This window comes from Clarias gariepinus, chromosome 3 (genome assembly GCF_024256425.1).
Source record: "Clarias gariepinus isolate MV-2021 ecotype Netherlands chromosome 3, CGAR_prim_01v2, whole genome shotgun sequence".
In the NCBI taxonomy this organism is placed as follows: Eukaryota; Metazoa; Chordata; class Actinopteri; order Siluriformes; family Clariidae; genus Clarias; species Clarias gariepinus.
Genome location: NC_071102.1, coordinates 33,338,322 through 33,363,284, shown reverse-complemented (window position 1 = coordinate 33,363,284; position 24,963 = coordinate 33,338,322). Strand labels below are relative to the sequence as shown.

Sequence of the window (24,963 nt, the reverse complement as noted above, 5' to 3'; positions counted from 1 at the left end):
AGACAGCGCTACAGGGAGACAGGAAGGACAGCTGATCATCCTCGCAGTGGAAGACCACGTGTAACAACACCTGCACAGGATCGGTACATCCGAATATCACACCTGCGTGACAGGTACAGGATGGCCACAACAACTGCCCGAGTCACACCAGGAACACACAATCCCTCCATCAGTGCTCAGACTGTCCGCAATAGGCAGTCCATGAGGAGGAGATGCACTGCAGTACTTCAAGCAGCTGGTGGCCACACCAGATACTGACTGGTACTTTTCATTTTGAGCCTCCCTTCATTCAGGGACACATTGTGAAACATTTTTAGTTTATGTCTTATGGTGTTGACTCTTTTAGCGTTCATACAAATATTTACACATTAAGTAAAAACAGTTGAAAGTCACCGGACATTTCCTTTTTTGCTGAGTATATATATATATATATATATATATATATATATATATATATATATTGAATCGGTATGCTTATAAAATAATGATAGCAGAATCGCAATACAAATCAAATCGGCAGCTAAGTATCGTGATCATATTGTATCGGGTGGTCCCTGGTGATTTTTTTCAGTACTATGCACACTACCGTTCAAAAGTTTGGGGTCACTTTCTAACTCCATTTTTATTTCTTTCTACATTATAAAGGAATGCTAAAGGCGTCCAAAAAATTAATTAAGCTCCTCAAACAGTTAATGGTGAAATGTTTCTACTACTTATGCTCTGTAATGAATTAATAACGCTCTAATCTAAGGTGCTGTTAATTGGTCATTTTTCAGGCTGATAACTCTAAATGAACTTCTCGTCTGCGGCAGAGGTAGGTTAAGGTCTCGCCCTCCTGGGATGGCCTTCATGAGAGCCAGTTTCATTATGTTTCTTGACGGATTTTGCAAATGCACTTGCCAATACTGTTCTTGCAAGAACTATTACAGAAAGGCTGACCTCTGTGTCTTAAAATAACTAACTACTAACTGTTGTTTTTCTTGTTGTTCTGTAATTACCTAATTCCATATGTGTTATTTTATAGTTTTAAAATTTAAAATTAAGTATTGTTGTAGAATGTAGAAAATAAATCACTAAACAAAAACAAAGAAATTTACAAGTGACCCCAAACTTTTGAACCGTAGTGTATATCATTCGAGTTTAACACTCTGGAACACTTAATCCTGTGTACCAATTATTATTAGTATTATATACTGTAGTAGTATTGCAGTATTGTTAGTTACAGCAGCTACAAGCAGTCACCCATCCACCAGCCTCTCTTTTTTACTCTTTTAAAATAAAAAATAAAAAAAATTATTAAGAAACTACAAAGAAAGAACTCCTTCAAGATATTTTTGACTAGTATAAAGCTCTGACACTGGAGACTCCTTACATAAGTCTCCTAACACTACACGTTTTATCGCTCATAAACTTATGAGCTATAGGTAAATGGAACAAAAAAAGTTTACAATATTTATAAAGAAATTCGATAAAGAAAGAGATGTCTATTCCCATCAGCCATTTTTGCGGACCAACAACACTGCTGTAACGAATACACTTTTACTGGTACCACTATATCACTATATCAGTGATAATACTGTGCTAAGGACGTACACGATACAAATAACACCTGGTTTCTAATGAAGGACTAGGTAAAGGGGGTGCCATTAAATTAAAGCACTCGTTAACTACACATCAGCTTAACTAAACTGGTAGCTGAGGGTCGTGTGCTAATCCGCACATAGCGCACAGTGTGTGTGTCGAATGTTCAGAATAACCTAGCTATAGAGCTCCTGGTTTAGCTGTTGCACTGGTGGATGTTGAAGCCGTGTTTGTAAGCGTAGCGTTTTCCGCAGTCCACGCAGCTGTACGGTTTCTCTCCGGTGTGGCTGCGCAGGTGGATGTTTAGTGAACTCTTCTGCGAAAAGCTCTTGGCGCATTCCGGGCACGTGTAGGGTCTCTCTCCAGAGTGAGTACGCAGGTGGATTTTGAGGTACGTCTTCTGAGCAAAGCGCTTTCCGCAGACCGTACAGATGAAGGGTTTCTCGCCTGAGTGTGTCCGTAAGTGCACTTTTAAGTAGCTTAAGTAGTTAAAGTTCTTCCCGCAAAACACACATTCAAACTTCTTCTGCTCTGAAGCGGATGGGAAGTTTTTCTGAGCGTTCATGTGAACGTTAGCAGGAAAGAATCCACCGAACTCCTCTGAGTTCACGTTGGATGACGTGGCGGCGTCCCCAAGAGCAGGCGGTCTCAGGTCCACTCTCATGTCAAATGCCTGCTCGGCTGCACGTCTTGGTTGTGTGTTGTCGAGCGCTGCGGCATACGGTTCAAACTCCTCATTCGTCTGAGCCCCGTCCAGTTCCGATCCCGAGAATGCAGGGTCTGTTGGATAATAAAGTCAAATGTGAACACGGCAAAATGTAAACTGTGGGAACGTGGCTTATGTACTTTTTGACTATTACCTGCATCTTTCCCACTGCTCGAGTTCACTTGTGGCTTGCTTTTGCCCGGACCGTCATCAAACGTCTCGTCTTTGATAATGATTGTGTCAGGTCCATCATCTTCCATCAAATCAACAGCCTTACAGACAGAAATCAAACAATAATTAAACCTGACAGTACCGCCCTCAGGCTGCCCGGCCATCAGACTGCCCCACCATCACACTGCCCTGGCCTTAGTTTGCCCCATCATCAGACTGCCCCACCATCAGACTGCCCCTCCAACAGACCAACAGACAGAAATCAAACAATAATTAAACCTGACAGACTGCCCTGTCCTCAGGCTACCCCACTAGCAGACTACCCACCATCAGAATGCCCTGCCATCAGACTGCCCCTCCCACAGACCGCCCTGTCATCAGAGTGCCCTGCCCTCAGTCTACCCCACCCTTACACTGGCCCGCCATCAGACTGCCCCTGCCTTAGTGTGCATTATCCTCAGACTGCCCTGTCCTTAGACTGGAGCACCTTAAGATCCTTTCTGCCCTCGTTTCTGCCCTTAAATTGCCCAGCCTTAGACAGTGCTGTCCTTAAATTGCTCTACCCTCAGAACTGTACGCCCTCAGACGGCCCTGCCTCACCCGAGTGCCCCATTGGAGTCATATAGTGCAGTCCTTAAATTGTCCACACTGCTGTCAGACTGATCTACCCTCGGACTTCCCCTCTTTAGACTGCACAACCTTCCAAATGCATCACTCCTGGATGCCACGCCATCACATTGCCCCATCTTAGACAGCCCTTTCCTTTACCCCATCTGAACCTCAGGCTCTCATGCCCTCAGATGTGCCAGAAAACCACAAACATCCCCACCTTCAGGTTGCAATTCTCCCAAAAAGCCCCATCCTGCAAACGCTTCACTCTCACAACCTCAGACTGCCACACTGCCAGACTGCCACAACACTCATTTTCATACTACTGCTGCCACAGTGCGAATAACTTCTTAAAGTTCAGTACACTACTGTGTTAATTTCTACTTATTATGGTATAAATGTATAACTCCTTATAGATTTACTTCACCAGCATCTGAGAAAATACTAAACACACATACACACCTCTATTACACATGGGTCTGCATGATCCTGATGCTTCTGTACCGCACTGGACTCCTTGTCTCTCCACAGCTCCATGCACCATTCCTTTCCAAACACGCCGTCGATGGTGGGACGATGTCCAGCTTCTGTCCAACACAGAGGATATTCATTCTTGCACATGGTAAAGTGACAGTTCAAGCTCAATTTCATGTACACAAAGTTCTCCTTACCCGCACACACACGGTAATCAGTAGCAGAGCATCAGTTTTTATTACCCCAGACAGACCTGATCACGTGTTTCTGACATTGGCTGACAGGTAATTTTATTTTAAATGTAATATTATATGTAATAAGGTAAGAGTAATATGAAGGTGTTTAATGTTAAAGATTAACAGTTAGTTTTAACCTAATTTCAGACACTGTTATACACTCAAAGCTTCCTGAGCAAGTAATAGTAATATTGATTTTATTATACGGTAAGTGCAAGAGAATGTGTCCAATGTAAGATTAAAAACCAAGGTCTTTAATGGTAAAGATATATAGAGAATATCAATACTCAAGAAAGTAATGTAAGATGCATCATGTAAGAATAAAATGGTATTAAATGTATAATAATAAAATTCAGCTTAGCTTTATTTGCTTTGGATAAAGTAAACAATCTAGTATTAACTTGAAACTTAATGTCAAAACTTACTGTCAAAATTAAGATGTTGGTGTTGGTTGAATATAAAAATATTTAATTTGCTCAGAGAGCAATAAAAAGCAAGATGTAAGTAAAAGCATGCAGGTCAAATAGTAGTAGTTTTGCCCTAACGTAAGTAAAATGAATACTCCAGTATGAAGGTCAGATTAAAAACGGGGGCTTTTGAACATCAAATAATGAAATGTCTTTATTTATGTCATCGTGGAATGAATACTGAAGCATTATTATTATGTATATAAGATACAGTGAGGAAAGTATTATGTACTAAGTATTAAGTCTTACAAAACTTTCAGTAAATTCTAATTTAGATTTTTGACTTTATACTTATTAAATAGATTTATGAACGTTTGTACTCATTAGCAAAACATTTTTTTAAAATAGTAACTGATAGAGTTAAAAAATGCAACTACAGTTACATAGACTTTTGGAGTTAGAAGTAATTCACTATTTGCAGCTATGTGGCTTAATTTCCTCCAGTCCCTATTTGGCATATTATTTGCAATGCCCCAAGGTTATGATCGTGCCTCTAATGGAAAAAAAAAATCCTCCGTAAAACCTCCACAAAATTTCACCAGGATACAAGTCAGCAGATTCCAACATGAGAACTTAGTGACATTCCTTGTTCAAACATCCATCTTCTCTTTACGATCAGATTCTTGGCTGACGAGATAAATTTTTTCTGTAATAAATCATGGCACATCGTTCCATTTCTGTTTCCTTTAAAGAGTCTGAACGTGAAGAGCAGATGCATGTTTGAACAAGAGAAAGTCCCTAAGCATAAGGTAGGGTCTATCCATGTACCACAGGGCACATGCGGCGATGAATATTCCCTACCCCTGATGAGATATCTGTCATTTCAGTGGAAGTTTCTTACAGGGTCGGGTTGCCCGCTCGATGCCTGATTGTATCTCAGCAGTTAGAGGGTGAGAGACCTTGCTCAAGGGCCTACCAGTGAAAGCTGGGGACCTTCTAATTAGCAGTTCAACACCTTTACCAGTGGACTGGCCCTGTCCCTATCCTAAGTATCCCTAATTTTAGAAAGTTTAATGATGGAAATGTTTGGGAGAAAAGTGGTACAGTGTTTCTCCTATAACAGTACAGGCAGGGCAAGCTACCATGCCTATGAGACCTGCCACAAAGCACAACAGGTCATTTTTGCTTTTAATTTAATACCGTTAAATATACTGTAACTGTCAGAAGTATAGTAATGTAGCTACACAGTAATACCAAATAACTTCTTTTTTCTTGTGGTAGATTGGAGCTGAACGTGTGTTCAGGGGAAAAAGTTTTGCTGCGATGCCGCTCTGATTATCTACAAATAAAATAACAAAATCCAACCAAAGTTACCTAGAATGAATAATAATTAATTTAGTGATCTACTTTTGAGACACCCGACTGGCTTTTATGGCGGTTTATTTTTACATGCTGACAGGTTGCAAGCGAGGTAACCCAGAGTCTTGTACAGAGAACTGTAGCATGTGCAACTTCTCAGCATGTAAAAATGGAGAGTACTAAACTTATCCTCCTCAGGAACGAGCTTTTCAGGGCGTGATACTGTAGCTATGTTCTACAGTTTATATATCATTTATAAATGTAGTGTTGAGGGGAACCAAATCCAGTCCAGATTTTGTAGAATTATGAACCCAGATATTTTTTTTCCCCAGCTCTCTAAGTTAACTTGCTATCCTGGAGCTAATGATAACTACAGATATTCATTTGGTATTCAAAATTTCTTACCTCAGTAAGAGCCATTCAGATTGTACAACGACCTGTCGATCCTCATTCACGTTTTATATACAGTGTGTAAGGTGAAAACGTAATATCTCTGTGCGTTTTAAGAAGGGGATGGAAAAAATACATAAATCTTTTTTATTAGAATGGATGCAGTCTTGTACGAAAGAACTGTAGCGCATGCAACCTGTCAGCATGTAAAAAAATAAAAAGCCATAAATAACAGTTAGATGTCTTAACTTTGCTTTTTTTTTTTTTTACTTGTGTACATTATTAGAACACAAACGTGTCTACTGTCCATCACTGTAATATTATATTATATAGTGAGTAAAAGGCCTGGCCTCTCCAAATCAGAATTACTCTGTAATACACTCATAGAACAAGACATACTGGTTCTTATTACAGTTGTGAAATCTCCCTTGTAGTTGTGAAAAGCAATAGAATATAAAAACCGGCTTATTTTTGTTTACAGTCAAGCAATAGACAATGTTCTGCTGAAATATTAACGTGCTTGGCCTCTCCCTCTTCTTTATGTATATTTGTTTAAACATATCCTTTATAAACATATACATACAGATACATACATATGCCTTTATATTCCATATACTATAAAAGTTATGTATGTAAATTTGAAGCGGACATACAGTATGTGCTAGAAGATCTTAGATTTATCTATACATTTTAGCTTCATTTAGGAAAACAATACTTTAGCTTTATTACAAGTATAAGAAATTCTGTGTGAGAAGTATTGTGTTTATCAATTGTGTGAGTGTTTATTAATTATTATTTATTAAAAGTATATTAATTGTTTATTTCATTAAATACATTAATAAATTAATGCATTAAAAGTAACATTAAACCTTTCTTTATTTTTATAAGATAATTTCAGAAATGTTTGTTAGATATTAAATTAAGCATTTGTGAGAGTATAAAATAAATATTGCCACTTTATTATTATAAGAAGAGTAAGCTATATGTTGTGTCAGTGCTAGAAATTTGTTAATGATAAATAGCTTTATTTAAATATTTATTTAATAAATCAGCTTTATCAAAAGTTTCAAGAAATGCTATATGTTATGAGAATGATATAAAAGACTTTGTTAACTTACTTTTACTTTTATGAAATAAACACTTCAGCTATAAGTGCATTCATTATAAGGTGTACTGTATGACATATCTAATTTGCTGTATAAAGTTTTATTAGCCGCATGTTCTAGGTTATAAGCATGATAACATATTTCTACATTTATAGAAAAATACTTCAGTTTCATTAGCTACATATTTACCTTCCTTCTCTCTCTCTCTCTCTCTCTCTCTACAGGGTAATGTGAGAGCTGAGCAAAAGTTACTAGTGCAATACTAAGAAAAAAAAACAGGATATATAAAAAGAATATAAATAAAGCATATAAATCACAATAATTTGAGGCAGAAATAAATAATACTAATAAGTAAGTTAGTGTTTAATTTCATATTTAACAAGCACTTTATCACTTATACTGTACAGCGTTTCTAATAATGGTAGTAAAGTCAAAGTATTGATTCCATAAAGGCAAAACACATTTTAATATATAACAAACTCTTTGATATCACTGTTATAACAAACAGGACATCTCCTAATGCTGATGAAGCGTGAGAGATTATTCTACAATCACATAAATAAACAGTTCTGTTCATATCTAAGGAACTGATTTATCATTTCAATCATAATACTGCTAATATACCCGGAGTGTTTATTCGTTCTATTGTTAAATTTTTAACAAACACTTCTTTGTTACTCTTATATCATGAAGTACTGTATCTTTTGCTGCTCATAAGGCTGGAGAAATTATATAAACATTAAAATTAATAAACACTTCTTTCATATTACTAATAAAGCTGGAGTGTTTATTTTTTATTCTAAGGTAAAATAAGTTTAAATATTTAGCAAACACATTTCACTCTTATAACATCTTCCACTTCTCATAAGGTTTTGGAAATTATTCTAATGGTCACAAATAAACCTTTCAGATCACTCACAATAAACAGCACCTCTTACACATCTAATAAAGCTGAAAAAACTTCAGAGAAAGATAGAAATCTTTAGATAGAAATCTATCTATCTATATATCTAATTTTTCCACCTTTATTATAAGCAGTAATAGAAAAGTGTTTGTTAAACATGAAAATAAATTTTACATTTATGGAATCAGTACTCTGGCTTTTTTCGCATTATAATAAATGCTGTTAAGAAAATGTTTGTAAAATATTAAATGAAACATTGATTTGTGTCACTGTATAATAATTTCTCTAGCTTTATAAGCAGTGATATAAAAGTGTTTAATTAATATTTAAATTCCTTTTTCCCTTTATGTAATAAACACTCCGGGTTTATTAACAAAAGCTCTGCATTATAAGTACAATTAAGGTGTTTGTTAAACATGAAATGAAGTATTTACTATATCCACTGTAATGCCATTAGAAACTGTGCTGTGTGTAGCAGAGGTGGAATGAGTGTGTGTAGTGTTGGAGTGTATACAGTAAGTGTGTGTGCATAGCATTGGAGTGTATGTTTATAAGTGTGTGTGTGTGTAGCAGGAGGAGTATGAGAGTGTGTGTAGTGTTGGAGAGTGTGTATGTGTGTAGCAGGAGCAGTGTGTGTGTGGCAGGATTGGTATGAGAGTGTGTGTAGTGGAGTGTATGTGTATAGATGTGTGTGTGTGTAGTTTTGGAGAGTGTGTAAGTTTGTAGCAGGAGCAGTGTGTGTGTGTGTGTGTAGCAGGACTGGTATGAGAGTGTGTGTAGTGGAGTGTATGTGTATAAGTGTGTATGTGTATAGATGTGTGTTCATGTAGTGTTGGAGAGTGTGTAAGTTTGTAGCAGGAGCAGTGTGTGTGTGTGTGTGTGTGTGTGTGTATATACCTCTCTGTGGGCCAGCGTGCTCCTGCTCCCTCTCGTGCTCCGTCTCGTGCTCCCTCTCCCGCGCGCTCCTCCTGTTCGCCTTCAGCTCGCTCTCCAACACATCGCACTTCTTCTTCAGCGCCTGGTTTTCGGAGATCCTGCGGGAGATCTCTCTCCGGAACACCGCATGACTCTCCTCTACCAGTTTGCCGATTTCCAGCACGGCTGATTTCGCCAGCATTTCCATAATGGACGCTAACTGACTCTGGAAATGCGAGTCGCTCAGCATCGTCTCCACCATCTTTAATTATTGTTAACAGTAATAAAAACTCTCTCTCTCTCTCTCTCACACACACACACACACACACACACCTTCTGTAACACTACAGTACACAGCTCTCTCCCTCGCGATACTGTCTGACCTCAGGCTATTCCCTTACAGCTCTTTACTTTACTGTGGAAGGATAGGGAGAAAGGGATGCTGGGATTGCTTACCGTAACCCTCAGAATAGTACAAGGGCTTGTGGTGTGTACAAAAGGGGAAAGGATAAATATAGCCTGAAGGACGCCATTGTGCTTCACCCTCTCCAAAAAAAAAAAAAAAAAAAACACCACCCCCTGCTCCTTTTAGTTAAAGTAAAGCTAGGAGACCATTTACATTGCGCATGGTTCATTCTATATACATTATCTAATTGTCTAATCCAGTCATTTTTATTTGTTAGATTTCTGTGGAGCTCCGAAGAATATTCCTGCTCATAGCAAGCAATTACAACAAATCTCCACCATTTAGCCTGAGAAAAAAATAAATAAAAATCAGCAGCCACATCTCACTGTTAGATCATAATCATAGTGCCAAGGATCTTCCTAAAAAATGATTCATTCACATAAAAATCTCATATACTGTATCATTTAACTCTCAATTTCCTATTTTATTGGCCTAGAATGGTTAGCACTGTCCCTCGTACCTCTAGGGTCAGGGTTCGATTCCCGCCTCAGGTCTGTGTGCATTGGGTTTGCATGTTCTCCCCGTGCTCGGTGGGTTTCCTGTGGGTGCTCCAGTTTCCTCCCACAGTCCAAAGACAAGCAGATTAAGCTAACTGGTTTTCCTAAATTGCCCATAGTATGTTGATGAGCATATAAGTGTGTATGTGTGTGTGCCCTGCAATTGATTAGCACCATATTTAGGCTGCACCTCATGACCCTGTATAAAGGATAATACCGTATAGATGATCAGTGAATGAGTAAATTATCTATTCCTGTGCAAGCCCCTCCTCATTTCTTCACATTAAATAAAATTATGTGGATTAAATAAATAAAAAATCGAGAACAAATGTTTTACTGCGACAGGCTGTAAAGCTACAATAAATATATATATATACAGTATATATATACATATATAGTATTTATGTAACATCCTGAATAGCAACCTCATTTGCCCTCTTGTCTGTTTAAACCACTTAGCATTCAGCATCACCAGTATAATATTCAACGACCTAATCATCTGCACCAGTTTTTCACTGGTTCAAGCTCAGGTTTTTTTGCTTGAATGATTCATAGATCACTGTCTGGCTTGACAAACAAAAATGTTACTCTGAAACTGGAAAAAATGAGAGCAAAAAAAGTCCTACAGGAAGCCTGGAGAACTATTTCTCAAGACTACATAAAAAATACAAAATGGGTCTTTGGAAGCAAAGGACTGTATGAGGAAATGAGTGTTGGCTCAAGATTTTTGCACAGTACTGTACGTCCATGTACATTATACAGAGGGGCCCAAAAATGTATACACACTTCATCATGAAAAATATCTGCCTCTCTCTTGACAGTCACATGATAGCATATACGATGGTGCGCCTACCGATATCTTTAGAGGAAACATAATACTACACATTGCTGCCATAATTAAATTTGAGGTTTAAAAAAGGCCAAAGATAACAACTGTTGAAATGCGTATACGTTTGTATATACACCCGTCAGCCATAACATTAACAATACACTGACACTATTATATAGTAGTAAACTGGTGACAGGATCACGTTACGCACAAGGTTCACCCATGCCTATAGAGACCAAAAGGCCAGCTGTCTAGTGTGATCCTACAGAAAAGCCAGTGCAGCACAAATTGCTAAAAAAAAAAAAAAGTCACCATTGGAAATTATTAAAAGACCAAGACTTCCCAGATCCCTAGACAAACAAGTCTGATTTAAGGAGGCCCCACCCCAATACCACAGCAGAGACCCTACAGAGCGCCCAAACCCCACAAGGAATCAACACAATACAAGGCATAATGTTTTTTTCTTTTTCTTTTGCATTGTAATGTAATGGCTGATCGGTGTAAGTAACAAAGCTCACACAAGAAACTACCTGTGAGAAGCATGAACTGCATATATAGGATGATGCAAACAAGACTGTAGAATGGTGAAATGTAGGGATATATTTGACTTTCACCATGAAGTTATCAGGGTGTTTGAGGTGGTTCTTGGATCCAAAAATTAAATCGCAGTCAATACTGGTGAATTCCTTATAAAAAAAAATCCATGAGACCTCAAAATTCTCTCCCATTTAGAGATTGTTTAGCAGTGGCAAGTTAGGTAGCAAAAGCTGTAATGTCTTGATATGGAAGTCTGAGATAAAACCATAACTTAAACAAGTCACAAATCACCAACAAATATACATAATGAAAATTAGAGATGTGCATTTTGTTTTTAAGAAATAACACTCAAAACCATTGGACTGTGTGGTGATTTTAATAGATTTCTTTTGTAACATTACCAGTTCTATTTGGTAAATCTGTGAGCTGTCATACTGCAAACATTTGATTTTTATATGCCTTGTGGATCAAAACAATAGGCACCTGTGAGTAATTAAGTTTTGAATTGTATCACTGTTTACAATACTTCGGTAGTGTGTGGTAGCCAATCATTATTTCCACTTACAGTACCTGATCTCTGGGCAAGATTTCAACAGAAATAAATATCTGAAACATTCTGTTAGGGAACGCTCCCAACAAAACCCGCTTTATAAACAGTTAACTAGTTACAGTGTTGAATAAGACATTTCCCCAGTGAATGGTTAAGGCATAGATATATTTAAAGATTTTATGTTTTCTTTAGCTTGGTTTAAGAGGGAAATTTTTTTTAATAGTTTTTCCTCCCTTAAAATGGTACTGGAACACATTTTACAAGAAAAAAGTCTTAGTCTTAACAACTTTTGAAAATCTTGCTACATTGAGAAATAAAATTTCACACAAAACAGCTATTAAGCTAGCCTGTCACTGAAGTAATGTAAAAATATTAATTTCACACAACATTGTGGACAAGCAAAGAGGATGATTTTTCATAACTAGTAGTTATGATTGATCAAATAGTTAACTAGCAAAGCTATAGTCACCTAAATAACCTCAACTGAAACCTGTGGTAAGTTATTTTAGCTATGTAAGCTAGCTTTGCTAAATTACAGAAAGCAACTCGGTTTGCTAACTAAAGGAGCCAAAAATATAGATAAAGATAAGGCTAAAATGACAAAACTTGCTCTGTCTAAATGCTCAAATAACCTTAGCAGAAGTTGCTGTTTCAGTAAATGTTAGCTAAATAACTAGGCTATTTCCCATATACAGTAGCTGTAGAAGCTCAGCTCATCTGTTCATTATTTAAGCTTCATGTTATCTAGCTCAATTAATGCTAGTTCAGTAGATCTAGTTCATGTTAGCTAGCTAATACAAACAAAAAAGAGGCCTTTACCTACCACAGTTTTACAGTTTAAATTAAAGCCATTGGGGTAACCTTAGCTTTATTATGAATATACTGTACCTTTCCACAGGTTGTTATTACAGTTTCATTAGCTAGACAACAAGCTTAAAATTACTTAGCTAATATTTCCTGACGCACCAGCTTGTATGGTAATTCTTAGCAAAGCTGGCTAGCATTTAAAAGTATTCTTGATCCTCAGGGGGTCAAGTCATCAGTAAAATCTCAGTGAACAAGGCCTGAAGAATGTAGACCGGATCCGTTCTCAGTTCTGATGTTCAAATCACTGATGTCTGAGTGTACGGCCAGATGTTTGTTGAGATTGAATTTCTTGGTAAAACCTTTTCCACATTTGACACAACTGAAGGGTTTCTCTCCAGTGTGAGTTCTCTGGTGCATGTCCAGAGAGCATTTTTGTATAAAAGCTTTGCCGCAGTGCATACAGCGGTATGGCTTCTCTCCAGTGTGTGTGCGCTGGTGTGTGTACAGGTGACCTTTCTGTGCGTACTTCTTACCGCACAGAGTGCACCTGTATGGCTTCTCACCTGTGTGACTCCGCTTGTGGATTTCCAGCTGGCTGAAACACTTGAAACACTTCCCGCAGAGCGGACACGCAAAGCGCTTCTCTTCCTGGAACCTGGACTCCACGTGCCTCCTGACAGGCTTCGCTAGGAGATAAGGGAGTGTGCTGCCAGTCTCTAAGTTCAAATGCACTTTGAAAGCAGAGGAGTGTAATTTATTTCCAAAAAAGCTACTGTCCCGAGTCTGTGTGTGAGCAGATTCTTCACTGAAACGTCTGGTAGATATTTCCTCAGTGCTATGTACTGTAAAGGGTCAATAAAGACATAATAATTATGAATAATTAATATGAATAATTAACACTTCTGACTGGATTTTAATTTAATTTATAACCTATTTCTCATTTTTTAAATTATAAATCTTAAATTGTAGATTTTTACATAAAATTTAATATAAGTAATTAAATGTAAAAACGTTGATTTTGGCAAATTTATTAATAATAAATAATAAGTGCATAACAACATTTCATGCCAATGCTAGGATAGAGCTTAAATAGTAAGCTCTATCATAGCATACTTTTTTTATCTCTTTGTATCTCAAAAATATTAAAAATACTGCAAATCACATGTTCAAGCAAATGCTGAAATTTACAGTTATAAGAGTAAAAACTATAATCCCCTGCTACCTTAATGCACTTATAATGCACAACGTTTCACTACTGCTTGGATACTATCGAGGCAGAAAGTTTTCTCAGTACGGCAGAGCCATGATCAGTCTGCTGGCTTCACGTCTGAAACGCTGACCCCTCAGGAACTCTGTTAATGGCCCAAACATGTAGAAAGTTCTTGTAATGTGCAAGTGGCGTTGGTAAATGATTGTGTTTAAAGTTCACAAAGACAGATGCGTCTCTTCCTTCCACAAGTTGGTAAAAAGGTATCTGTCAATTTTCAAGGATCAGATGTTCTACTCGCTGAACATTCATGGGAACAACTGCAGTGGGCTTCAAGCCACCTCGGTCGGCATCATCATTCCCGGAATAGTGCAAACGTGCATTTGTTTGAATGGTACCAATGTTTTTAAAAATGCTTGCACTATTCAAATTTTTCACTTTGGCTAAGAGTCTAATCACCATACTGTGCTTGAAGTCTTCTGTGAATGTCAATAACTTTTATGCCTTCATTCACCCAAAACTTGATCACAAGTCCCGATTGACTTGAACACCCCTTGTATATGCTTTGTCTTTCATTTCTGTCACCTTGCAATACAAATAAAAACAATCTTAAAACAAAAGATTAGGTGACCTGACTTTTAATGAGATAAGAAACTTAGCACACACTCACCGCCATTTTTTGTCTTCTCTCCTCGAGATTCGGCATCCCAGACCTCCTCCTGTTTGATCTTTACTTCAGAAGTCTGGTTTTCTCTGTAATGCTCCTGCTGCAGATTACAGTCATATTGTTTTTCTCTCGTATGAGCCTACATAGCATTAGCATCTTAGACGTCAAGCATCCTTTTAAGAATATGTTTTACATGGCCATTATTATTTTTAAAAAGCAGCAGAGAAAACTTACATGGTCCTGTTCAGTGGTCAGAGGGAGGTCTAGCAAAGCAGGCAAATCTTCACTGGACTCTTCCAGATCACTCTCTCTAGATACAATCAAAAAGAAACTTAGAGGAGGTTTTTATCCAATTTAAGTATTCGGTCAAGCAAGAGCAAATAACCTAGTCTGTAGAATCCTCACTCTTAGTAATGTATGTTTGAAAGAATGTCGGTTTAAGTTCCTGACATAAAAAACCCCATATATAAATCACATTTACATAATTTACCAAACTGATCAGGAAGTTTTTGATTTACTACTAACCTTTACCTCTATCTCATAAGAAGTTCCAGTAGTTATTACCCACAATGCAGTTAGACCACAGGTTGATAACAGTAAAGTGGGATGTACTGGAAGCTTTATCTCTACCTAAAGAAACCAATGAAGCAGCGCTTCGCGTGTTTCTAATATTCGGTCCTGGAAGACCCCCTCTCTTCTCCCAGCAGCTAAAGTAATTAACAGAATTTTCTAACAGAAAGTACTAGTACTGTAAGTGCAGAAGAACAGGAAAAAAACACTAAAATATGCATGGCAGCATGTCCTCCGCAACCAGGACCAGGGTTGGGAACCACTGCTTTAGTACATCCAGATCTTTTTTTTTGACTGAAACATCCTGCTTAAACAGATCAGCTTTCGAAAGCATTTATGTTAATGCTAATATTCTCATCAACACCACCAATCCCTTAGATCACTGTCTCTGCTCTAATTCAGTGAGACAGTTTTATAGAAGCAGTGTATTCTGGGGCTTTGAGTCTGGTGTTTGCTTATCATTCATTCATTTCCTTGAAAATTTAAACAACAGAGGCAGGCAAAATCAAAACTGTACTTTCCTGTGCTTTAGTAAAAGTATAAATTCCTTAGGAGAAATATTACTCAAGTATAAGTAGAAGTTCTCTATTTTCTTGTGTGCTGTACATAAGTAGAAGTTCACCTTCAAATATTAGAAGTACAGGGCTTGTATCTGCTCACAGTAGCCTTTTTCATAACGCAACACCATGCAGAAAGTGAGTTATTTTGGAGTACAGATATTTGCATATATTTATATGTGACAAGTAACAAGTTGTTGTTGGACTTATGGCTGGTCCCATCGAGGGGTCGCAAAAGTGGACCATCAGATCTGCACACAACTTGCCGCAGGTTTTATGCCAGATGCTCTTCCTGATGCACCCACCTATTTTATCTGGGCTTGGGACTGGCCCTGCATCCAGTGGCTGGGCTTTGGGCATTGGGTGGGAAATGAACCATAAAAAGCATAAAAAGGGAAAAGAAACCTACCACTGAGACACCAATGCCCACCAACATCCTTTAATAAAACTACTCAATGAAAAGTAACAAAGTATGTCTCATTGGCTACAGTAACTCGCATCTCTGTTTAACATTAAGCATTAGAGTATACAGAATGAAAGTTGTGTATTTTTGGACAAGCTGGACATTTTGTCTCTGACATGAGCCACTTATGATAGCTTGATCATCACCAGAATCACTAAACATGCAACAAAAAGTATGAAGATGTTTAATAGATTGCATATGTATATATATATATTCAACAAAAACGCATGTAACGCATGTGGTATATTCACCTTTTAATATTGGACTGGTTCTCGGTTCTGTAACTGTGGATCTCTAAAGCGGGGTTGTGGTTCTCTGTTGTGGAGCTGTTCAATGTTCTGTAGGTGTGGTTCTCTGCTGTGGAACTGTGGTTCTCTGTTCTGGAGCTGTTCAATATTCTGTAGGTGTGGTTCTCTGTTCTGGAGCTGTTCAATAGTCTAGAGGAGTAGGTCTCTGTTTTGCAGCTGTGGTTCTCAGTTCTAGGACTGTTCAATGTTCTGCAGCTGTGGTTCTCAGTTCTGGAGCTGTGGTTCTCATTCTTGGAGCGCTGGTTCTCAGTTCTAAAGCTGTGGTTCTCTAGTCTGGAGCGCTCGTTCTCAGTTCTTGAGGTGTGGTTCTCTAGTCTGGAGCTAGGGTTCTCAGTTCTGGAGCTCTGGTTGTCGGGTCTGGAGCTGTGGTTCTCAGTTCTGGAGCTCTGGTTCTCAGTCTTGGAGCTGTCCTCCTGAACTGATGTACTGACAGTTCCTGTGTTCCCAGAGTCCTGGTTCTGGGTGGCACTATTTGTTGCCACGTGTTTCTCCATCAGCTGCAGTCTCTTCCTCAGGAAGGTGATCTCGTGTTGACCTCGGTTGACCTCGGAGAGGAGGATTTTACATTCCAGCTCCACAAGTTTACTGATCTCTAACACCGCTGTTTTTACCAAGGTTTCCATCACCTGAGCTAACCGAGCCTGAAAAGCCGAGAGTGGAGTCAACATCATCTATCCTCTAAATAAAGAGACAGTAAATACTTTCATATAGACACCTGTTTCGGTGTAAAAGCTTGTGAAAGCTGTGATATGCTGTTGATATAAGTTTGGTATTTGCGGCTGCTGTACCTCTCAGCTCAGGACTACTGTACCATGACGGGAAACAACGAAGATCATGTGGAAGCGGTGAGTCCAGGGTTGCCAGGTCGCGGAAAACGAAATCACGTTGCTCAGTCCCTTAATCTTGAAGCTAAATAACCACGAAGTCATGGGAATCATTTAGTTTAAATTTTAATTTGTTTTTTATTTGATTGTTTATAGTCACGTTAGAAAGTGTAAAGTTTGAAAATTGTCTTTAATCAGTTCTTAAAGTGCATTTACTGAATCTGGTCCAATCTTGCAACCATCTGGTAACCCAAGGCCAATAAAAGTTTTGCTGGTCAGTTCATGAGGTCTAAGTTTTACTGCCATCTACTGAAATGGAGCTAAGATTAAAAAAAGAAAAAAAATAATAAACTTTATTAAATGTAAAAAGAAATAAAAAAGAAAATTAAACATGTTATATAAATCCTGTTAATTTGTGACTCACCTTTAATGTCTTTTTTATTAGTTATAAATAGTACAGAGATTAGATCGACCAATGTTAGTGGAACAACACACCACAATTTATAGTACAATTCATCGAATTTAAAAATATATATGTATAACTGTAATTTTATTAATAAAAAAAATAAGCTGTTAAAAAATCTAGGAAAGGCTGGGAAATGTGCTGGTTTTTTGTATATTGCTGTGATGGTCAGGTGTCCACATACTTTTGGACATATTCTGTTAATAATATACTGCGTTGTGTGTAGCAACGTTTGCTGCATTCCAACTGAGTGAAGAAATGTACATACTGTACATAATGTACACAATAATACAGTGTTTATCTATCACTGTCATTTTAACTGCATATATAATATGATTTTAAAGAGGCAGCAAATTTTTAAAAAATCATAACAACTGTACATTTCTATTCCTTAAGGTACAAATAATAAAATGTTTTCATCTAAAATGCCTTGATAAATTAATATTAGATTATCTTAACTTAATTAGCTTAAATTTTAAGATTGAACTGTATTTAATCTAAACTGATTCAATCTAATATAAATTTCTAGGTTTTACAATGATTTACAATCATTTAAAAAAATGATTTTATTATTTGTACAAACTAAAAAACAAATAAATAACAGCTGATGTTTTTTATTACTTACATTTTCCATTATTACTGTAGTACATATACTGGATTTTTTATTCATTTATTTGTTTGTTTGTTTGTTGACCCAGATATACTGTATAACATATTTATAATATACTGTATAACAATGCAGAAAAATTTGTTCCTGCTTTAATCGCCCTAAGTTGGACTACTTACTGTCTGGATGTTCAATTAGGTTCATAAAAAAGCTTCAGTCAGTCCAAAATGCAGCAGCGAGAGTTCTCTCTAGACTCAGAAAATATGAAAACCTTACCCCTTTTTTATCCACACTGTACTGACTTTCAGTGAAATTTCGTATGAATTTTTTAAATAATACTTTTGATCTATAAAGCATTATATAGGGTATGAATAATAATATAAATAAGGTTATTACATAATTTTGTGTATATCTGTCCTGAGCTCATAAGAGGGTCTGTTGACCTTATGACTATGTTTCTATAAGGAGACTCCCTGAGTGGAAAAAAAGTTATTGAAAAAATAAAAGTATAACAGACATGATTTAGGTTTTAAAAAAAATTTTGTTATACGATTAACTTTCCACAGTAACAGAACAAAAAAGAAAATAGAAAATATACAGAATAGCAAACTTAACAGACAATACGTAAATAAATAGTTACAATAGACAGAATAAACCAACAAACAAATAAATAAAGGACATTCAAAATGTATAAAATAAACTAACTAAATGGAAAAGAAATCACAGTGATTTATTGACAAATCTAAATGTCTAGAGGATTTGTGAATAAAATAAAAGTTGAATTCTGCCGGTGTCTCTATGACTGGGTGCGCCGGGGGGGTTGGGGGGGGGGTTGGGGGCGGTTCTATACGTGGAGCATTCTGCGCATGCCCAGAGCGGCAACAACAGCGCGCACGTGGGAGCCGTATTTACGGTAATTCCGCTGAGCACATAAGGGCAGCTACAGTTCATCAGGCTTCTGATTGGCTTTGGTCACGTCGTATGAGGAAGTACACATCTTTACCAGTTACACTGCACTTCCTAACTGGTTAGAAAGGTAAGTAATAAACTAATCATTTATGTGATCATGAGATTAAGATCAGACCAGGCTGGTGAGAGAACTGTGTGTAATAGTCTGTTTTATCACGTGCAAACGTTATGTGATTTGTATGTGTGTGCGCGCGCTTAGGTGTATCTTGTGTTTTATATGCACATTGTCTATGTTTCTTCCAGCCCCTATAAACACATGATGCTGGAGAACCCACTGTCCTCCATACTGTAGTGTCCCTGCTCAAACACACCTGATCATCTCATTATGCTTCCTTCCTAAGTTGAAGTGTCTGGGTGTGTCAGTGTGTGTGTGTGTGTGTGTGTGTGTTAGAACAGGGAAAAACAAACATTACAATGCACAAATCAGGAGCAGAATTGGGAACATGTGCATAACTTAGATATGATATAATGATTGTCTTTTTTCTTAAAACCAGAGCTATTTTAGTCCCATAATAACTGACCTGTGAATTCCTATAACACCTCATTTAAGCCTTCAGAAGTTCCTACATGTGGGCGGTGTCACTGTACCTTCTTTTATCTTTAACAGATTTGCTCTAAATCTCCGCTGGCCCAGTTTCTGTTGTGTGCTGTTTTATTAGCACATTGTACAGTCGTGTTTCAGAACTTTCACTGGTGTGTATTCAGATTAATTTCTTAGATCACAGTCATTGTCATTGATTTTCTAATCCTTAATCCTTATCAAAGGTTCTAATATGTTATTATCTCCTTAGTAACAGTTAATTTCAACAGGACTTCTATAGTGGTCTGGACATCTTGTTCTTTAACAAAGAAAAATATCTAATTGTTAATATAGTTGTAAGTTATCTGAAAGGAGCCGTTTGTATAAGATCTATCAAAGAAGTTGTTGATGTTTATTATGGGAAACTCCTTCTAAACAGTTTGCACATTTTCAGCTATTTTCCTAGCGTAGCAAGGCTTATTTCAGCCATCGTGTGCTACCCATATGTCCAAACCTTTCAGCACACTTAACATCAGGACTCAACTGTATCATAATCTGTATATAATCTGTCTCATTTTCTGTTTGTCTTGTCCCAGGACACGATGCCAGGCAGAAGAGTGGTGGTGTTTGTCTCAGCAGCCGAGCTCGGCCCGGCTCTGGCCCATCTCATAGTGTCTCGGGCTGAGAAGACCCTCAGTAGCAGTGCTGACTCTTTTTCCCTTGGTCTCTCTGGAGGAAGTCTGGTGTCCATCCTGAGTAAGGAGCTGCCTGCGTTCTCGAACCTGGATTGCAGCCGGTGGCTAGTGGGCTTCTGCGATGAGCGCCTTGTTCCTTTCGATGATCCCGAGAGCACTTATGGACTTTACAAGGTGAGTGGAAGACTTTGCTGATGTATAGCAGAGGAAGGTCCAGGTGGGGACTATCAAGTTATACATTTATGATGACTTTTAATTGTGTTTACTGCTGATTTTACAGGACTTCTGTAACAAAGTATATATGGTTTAATAATAATAATAATAACAATAATAATCAAGCAAGCAACTTATTAGACCATGTATATTGGTATAAGTTTTGTACAGTGTGTATGTATCATCTAATGAAGTATTACATACAGGTTACTGAAGAATAAATTGTGTACTACGTGAAAAAAATCAATATCAATAAATAATGTATAATGACAAAAGTGGAAAAAATTCTTGTTGTTCATAAGTTTGGTGAGTTACGACACAACTGTATCTTCCTGTTACACCACAGTACATGGTCAAAGAGCATAGACGAAAGCTTTAAACCCGAGTAAAAAGTGTAAAATTTACTGTCAATGAAATGAAAGAATTTATAGCTGAGCGCATATAATTGTTTAAATGGGATATTTATGGGATATTATGCGCTGCCTGGCCAAAAAAGGTTGCCATTTTAGATGGGTCAAATTATTTGGCTAAGGAGAATTGTAGTAACTGAACCTCAAAACATTATCATATTAACTTGGATAGTGTTGAGCCGATAAAAATATAAAGGCGACTGCATAAAATCTTATAATGTGCGATGGCCAGGCAATAGATAAACTTTTCATCACTAAACCATGAATGTACTGTTTTTAATTTATTTTAGAACCAGTTGTTTTCCAAACTAAACATTCCAGACGACAGGGTTTTGGCGGTCGACCCGTCATTACCGGTGCAGCAGTGTGCGGAGGATTACGCCTGCAAGTTGAGTAAGGTACTCCGATTAAAACAATACACATTTCCAATATGTCGTTTAAGTTCAGCAAAACCATCGGCCTGATTTTCACATCTCCTCACATTTCTTCAGGCGTTCGACACTGACCAGACTCCGGTGTTTGATATGCTATTGCTTGGCATGGGACCTGACGGACACACATGTTCTCTCTTCCCAGATCACCCGTTACTACAGGTGAGACCTGAATGCAGGGTTTTTGTTTGTGCAGAGATAGATTTAAAAACGACATTTTGTTTACAGTGGAAGGGACTTTATACTTTAAAAATGTATTATACAATTTAAGTCAAACTAGGAATTCCATTAAATTTTATTTAAAATATAAAATATATAATATATATTTTATGTATATTACTTTACCACCTGCATCAATGTTTAATAAATTGTCTGATTTTTTTTTTTTGCCTAATCTTTACCTTTTTGTTATTGACTTGTGATAAACATTCTGGTGAATAAAGGCGTAAAAGCAATTGATATTTACAGATGACAAGCACAGTACCGTGATGAGACTCTTAGCCACAGTAAAACAAGGCTGTACAGTATGTCCGTGATTGACAATCCCAGCCGAAGCGTCTCGGAGCCCACTGCAGCCATTCAACTCGCTGAATGTTCATGAAATGACTGCATTGGGCTCTGAGTCACCTTGGCCGGGATCATTTATGGAAGTACAGTATTAATAGAGGTTCAGCCAAATATAACTTGTCAACAACCTGCGAAACTGTACACACTAGACACATTAGAGGAAATCAGCTGGGAAAGAAACTAAGAAATTTTTCTACCTTGATGGTGTCAAGCACTAGTGAAAAAGTGCATTGGTGTAGCCGGGAATTATATAGAGAAATAAAAGGAGTTTTTACTTTTATAACTGTGTTCTGGTATTCTGCACAATCAAAAGTCCCGGTTTTACTTGAACGCTCCTCGCATTTGATTTAACTGAAAAAAAAAATGTTTTTTGTTTTTAAATTAAACTCATGGATTGTATTGCGTCTCGGGGCTCTTTGGATGACTGAAATGAATCTCAGACACCTGTGATAATTAGTTTGCCAGATAAGCCCAATTAAAGAAAAAGTACTGTAGAATGTTGTTCCACATTATTAAGCAGGCCACAGGTTTCAAGCAATATGGGAAAGAAAAAAATCTCTCTGCTGCCAAAAAGCGTCAAATAGTGCAGTGCTTTGGACAAGGTATAAAAACATTAGATATTTCACGAAAACTCATGCCTGACTGGACTCGTACTGTGAAGACATTTGTGGCTGATTCGGAGCACAAACAGGTTCGTGCAGATGAAGGCAGAATGAGGAAGGTTTCTGCCAGACAAATTCATCGGATTAAGAGAGCAGCTGCTGAAATGCCATTACAAAGCAGCAAACAGGTATTTGAAGCTGCTGGTGCCTCTGGAGTCCCACGATCCTTAAGGTGTAGGATCTTTTAAACCTTGCAGTTTTGCATAAACCTACTATTCGGCTACCTCTAACCAATGCTCACAAGCAGAAACGGTTGCAGTGGGCCCTGGCATACATGAAGACTGAACAGTCTTGTTTACTGATGAGTGTCGTGCAACCCTAGATGGTCCAGATGGATGGAATAGTGGATGGTTGTTGGATGGCCACCATGTCCCAACCAGGAGGTGCCGGAGTCATCGACAAAGAGGTGCCGGAGTCATGTTTTGGGCCAAAATCATTGGGAGACAGCTGGTAGGCCCCTGTAGGGTCCCTAAAGGTGTGAAAATGACCTCTGCAACGTATATTGACTGACCACTTTTTTCCATGGTACAAAAAGAAGAGCCATGCCTTCCGTAGCAAAATCATCTTCATGTACGACAATGCACCATCTCATGCTGCAAAGAATATCTCTGTGTTATTGGCTGCTATGGGCATAAAAGATGAAAACTCATGGTGTGGCCACCATCCTCCCCTAACCTTAACCCCATTGAGAACCTTTGGAGAATCCTCAAAAGATCTATAAGGGTGGGAGGCAGTTTGATTCAAAACAGGCTATACAGCTCTGGGAAGCTATTCTGACATCCGCAAATAAATTCAAGCGGAAACTGTCCAAAAACTCACAAGTTCAATGGATGCAAGAATTGTGAAGGTGATATCAAAGATATATTTTATCTAATAATTTGGAACGCAGTGTATATTCCTGTATTAAAAAAATTAAGCTTAGCAGTTTTAAAAGAAAAAAAAGGTATTGACATTCCTTTATCAGACCTAAGGTGTGAATAAGAAAAGATTGAGTAGAACGCGTGCACAAGAAATGATTCATCACATACACAAAAACTTGTTTCCTCACCTTCCAGACTTTTGGTCCACATTGTGTATTATTAAAATACAGATTTAAGGGATGCCGTTATTAATAAATACCTTCAAGTCCAGTTACATTGCCTACACATTCAGCATGAGCTAGATAGATTCAAGGAGAAGAAGATGAAGAGGAACCTTTATTATATGTCACATATACAGTAGATTACATTATAGCACAGGACAGATATTCACTTCACTTATCCCAGCATGTTAGGAAGCTGGGATCAGAGTACAGCGTACTGTATGTGCAATACAGTCCAAGACTGGCAGCTTGGTGGTGCCAGGGCTTAAACCCCAATTAATCAATCACTGCCTATAGTACAAGTGTATAAATGTTATGTAAAAGTGTGCTCATTATTACCTCATTATTTGTGCTTCCCTCTCAGGAAAAGCAGAAGACTGTAGCTCCAATCAGCGACTCTCCTAAACCGCCACCTCAGAGGGTCACCCTCACACTGCCCGTGGTGAATGCGGCCCGCTGCGTGGTGTTCGTGTCCACAGGAGGCAGCAAAGCCCCCGTGCTAAAGGCATGCACTAAAATATTTTGCACATATTCTGTGTCAGTTCTGCTTTATTTTTACAAGAAGGAGGAAGTACTGCTCTAACAAGGAAACAGAAACTATGCCCTCTAATGAACCTAACCCTCTGCACACATTTCTGCTTCCTTCTGTTTTTCTCTTGACCTTCATAGCAAGTCCTGGAAGGTGGAGACGGCCCGGTCCTTCCTGCAGCCCTTGTTGCTCCGACCAACGGCGAGCTCTTCTGGCTGGTGGATGACCCAGCAGCTGCTTCTTTAACACTGGACGTGGAGCGACCAGGACCTGGTGCTAAACTCTGAACTTAAATCAGGAACTGTTTTTCTGGTTAACCGATTGTCCAGCTTTATTATATTGATTAAGTACGTGATTTAACAAGTGGAAATATTCTGCATTAGTTAATGGCAATGAAACAATGGAAAACTGTAAAGTCCTTGTCTTATATTAAAAATAATGTTTGAATTAATGTTTGTATTTATTTCACATAGAAAAATTATCAATGACAGGATGATGTGATAACCTGGACTTTATTTTCTTATAACAGCTCTTATACCATGTCATACTTTTTAAAAAAATAAATAACTAACATTGTGGACTGTCCACAATGCACCCAGTCCCTTACCACCCAGTCTTTTTTCTTTTTGTCTTTCTGTCCTAAGTGCTGGCACTGGAGACTCCTACTATAAACATG

General features: G+C 37.9%; 3 protein-coding genes across 5 annotated transcripts; 1 reads left to right on the top strand and 2 right to left on the bottom strand.

The window, feature by feature from the left end:
- Positions 1-1,048: 1,048 nt before the first annotated feature.
- On the bottom strand, positions 1,049-9,260 carry LOC128518399 (zinc finger protein 316-like). Its single transcript, XM_053491483.1, has 4 exons — positions 8,841-9,260; positions 3,530-3,654; positions 2,442-2,559; positions 1,049-2,361 (listed from the first exon to the last, which is right to left on the bottom strand). The coding sequence occupies exons 1-4, from the start codon at positions 9,118-9,120 to the stop codon at positions 1,778-1,780; spliced, it is 1,107 nt and encodes a 368-aa protein (XP_053347458.1). The 5' UTR covers positions 9,121-9,260; the 3' UTR covers positions 1,049-1,777.
- Positions 9,261-11,695: 2,435 nt separating this feature from the next.
- LOC128518398 (zinc finger protein 782-like) lies at positions 11,696-17,118 on the bottom strand. Of its 2 annotated transcripts, none has more exons than XM_053491481.1 (4): positions 16,260-17,118; positions 14,653-14,728; positions 14,422-14,557; positions 11,696-13,386 (listed from the first exon to the last, which is right to left on the bottom strand). In XM_053491481.1, the coding sequence occupies exons 1-4, from the start codon at positions 16,985-16,987 to the stop codon at positions 12,788-12,790; spliced, it is 1,539 nt and encodes a 512-aa protein (XP_053347456.1). In that variant the 5' UTR covers positions 16,988-17,118; the 3' UTR covers positions 11,696-12,787. The 2 variants fall into 2 exon arrangements, with proteins under 2 accessions (XP_053347456.1, XP_053347457.1); XM_053491482.1 differs by having other exon boundaries at positions 14,422-14,518.
- Positions 17,119-19,054: 1,936 nt separating this feature from the next.
- Positions 19,055-24,738, top strand: pgls (6-phosphogluconolactonase). Of its 2 annotated transcripts, none has more exons than XM_053491596.1 (6): positions 19,055-19,246; positions 20,296-20,568; positions 21,308-21,415; positions 21,509-21,610; positions 24,123-24,263; positions 24,428-24,738. In XM_053491596.1, exons 2-6 carry the CDS (start codon positions 20,302-20,304, stop codon positions 24,572-24,574), a joined length of 765 nt encoding a protein of 254 aa, XP_053347571.1. In that variant the 5' UTR covers positions 19,055-19,246; positions 20,296-20,301; the 3' UTR covers positions 24,575-24,738. The 2 variants fall into 2 exon arrangements, with proteins under 2 accessions (XP_053347571.1, XP_053347570.1); XM_053491595.1 differs by lacking the exon at positions 19,055-19,246 and adding an exon at positions 19,286-19,872.
- The last annotated feature ends 225 nt before the right edge of the window (positions 24,739-24,963 follow it).

Excerpts from the sequence above, each read along its gene's own strand:
- LOC128518399 (XM_053491483.1), bottom strand. The coding sequence starts at position 9,120 with ATGGTGGAGACGATGCTGAGCGACTCGCATTTCCAGAGTCAGTTAGCG. Across the intron at positions 2,560-3,529 it reads CAGACCCATGTGTAATAGAG|GCTGTTGATTTGATGGAAGA; the intron begins GTGTGTATGTGT and ends TCTGTCTGTAAG. Across the intron at positions 2,362-2,441 it reads GAGCAGTGGGAAAGATGCAG|ACCCTGCATTCTCGGGATCG; the intron begins GTAATAGTCAAA and ends ATTATCCAACAG.
- pgls (XM_053491596.1), top strand. The coding sequence starts at position 20,302 with ATGCCAGGCAGAAGAGTGGTGGTGTTTGTCTCAGCAGCCGAGCTCGGC. Across the intron at positions 21,416-21,508 it reads ACGCCTGCAAGTTGAGTAAG|GCGTTCGACACTGACCAGAC; the intron begins GTACTCCGATTA and ends ACATTTCTTCAG. Across the intron at positions 24,264-24,427 it reads GCAAAGCCCCCGTGCTAAAG|CAAGTCCTGGAAGGTGGAGA; the intron begins GCATGCACTAAA and ends TGACCTTCATAG.
- LOC128518398 (XM_053491481.1), bottom strand. The coding sequence starts at position 16,987 with ATGATGTTGACTCCACTCTCGGCTTTTCAGGCTCGGTTAGCTCAGGTG. Across the intron at positions 14,729-16,259 it reads AACCAGTCCAATATTAAAAG|AGAGAGTGATCTGGAAGAGT; the intron begins GTGAATATACCA and ends GATTGTATCTAG. Across the intron at positions 14,558-14,652 it reads TGACCACTGAACAGGACCAT|GCTCATACGAGAGAAAAACA; the intron begins GTAAGTTTTCTC and ends AATGCTATGTAG.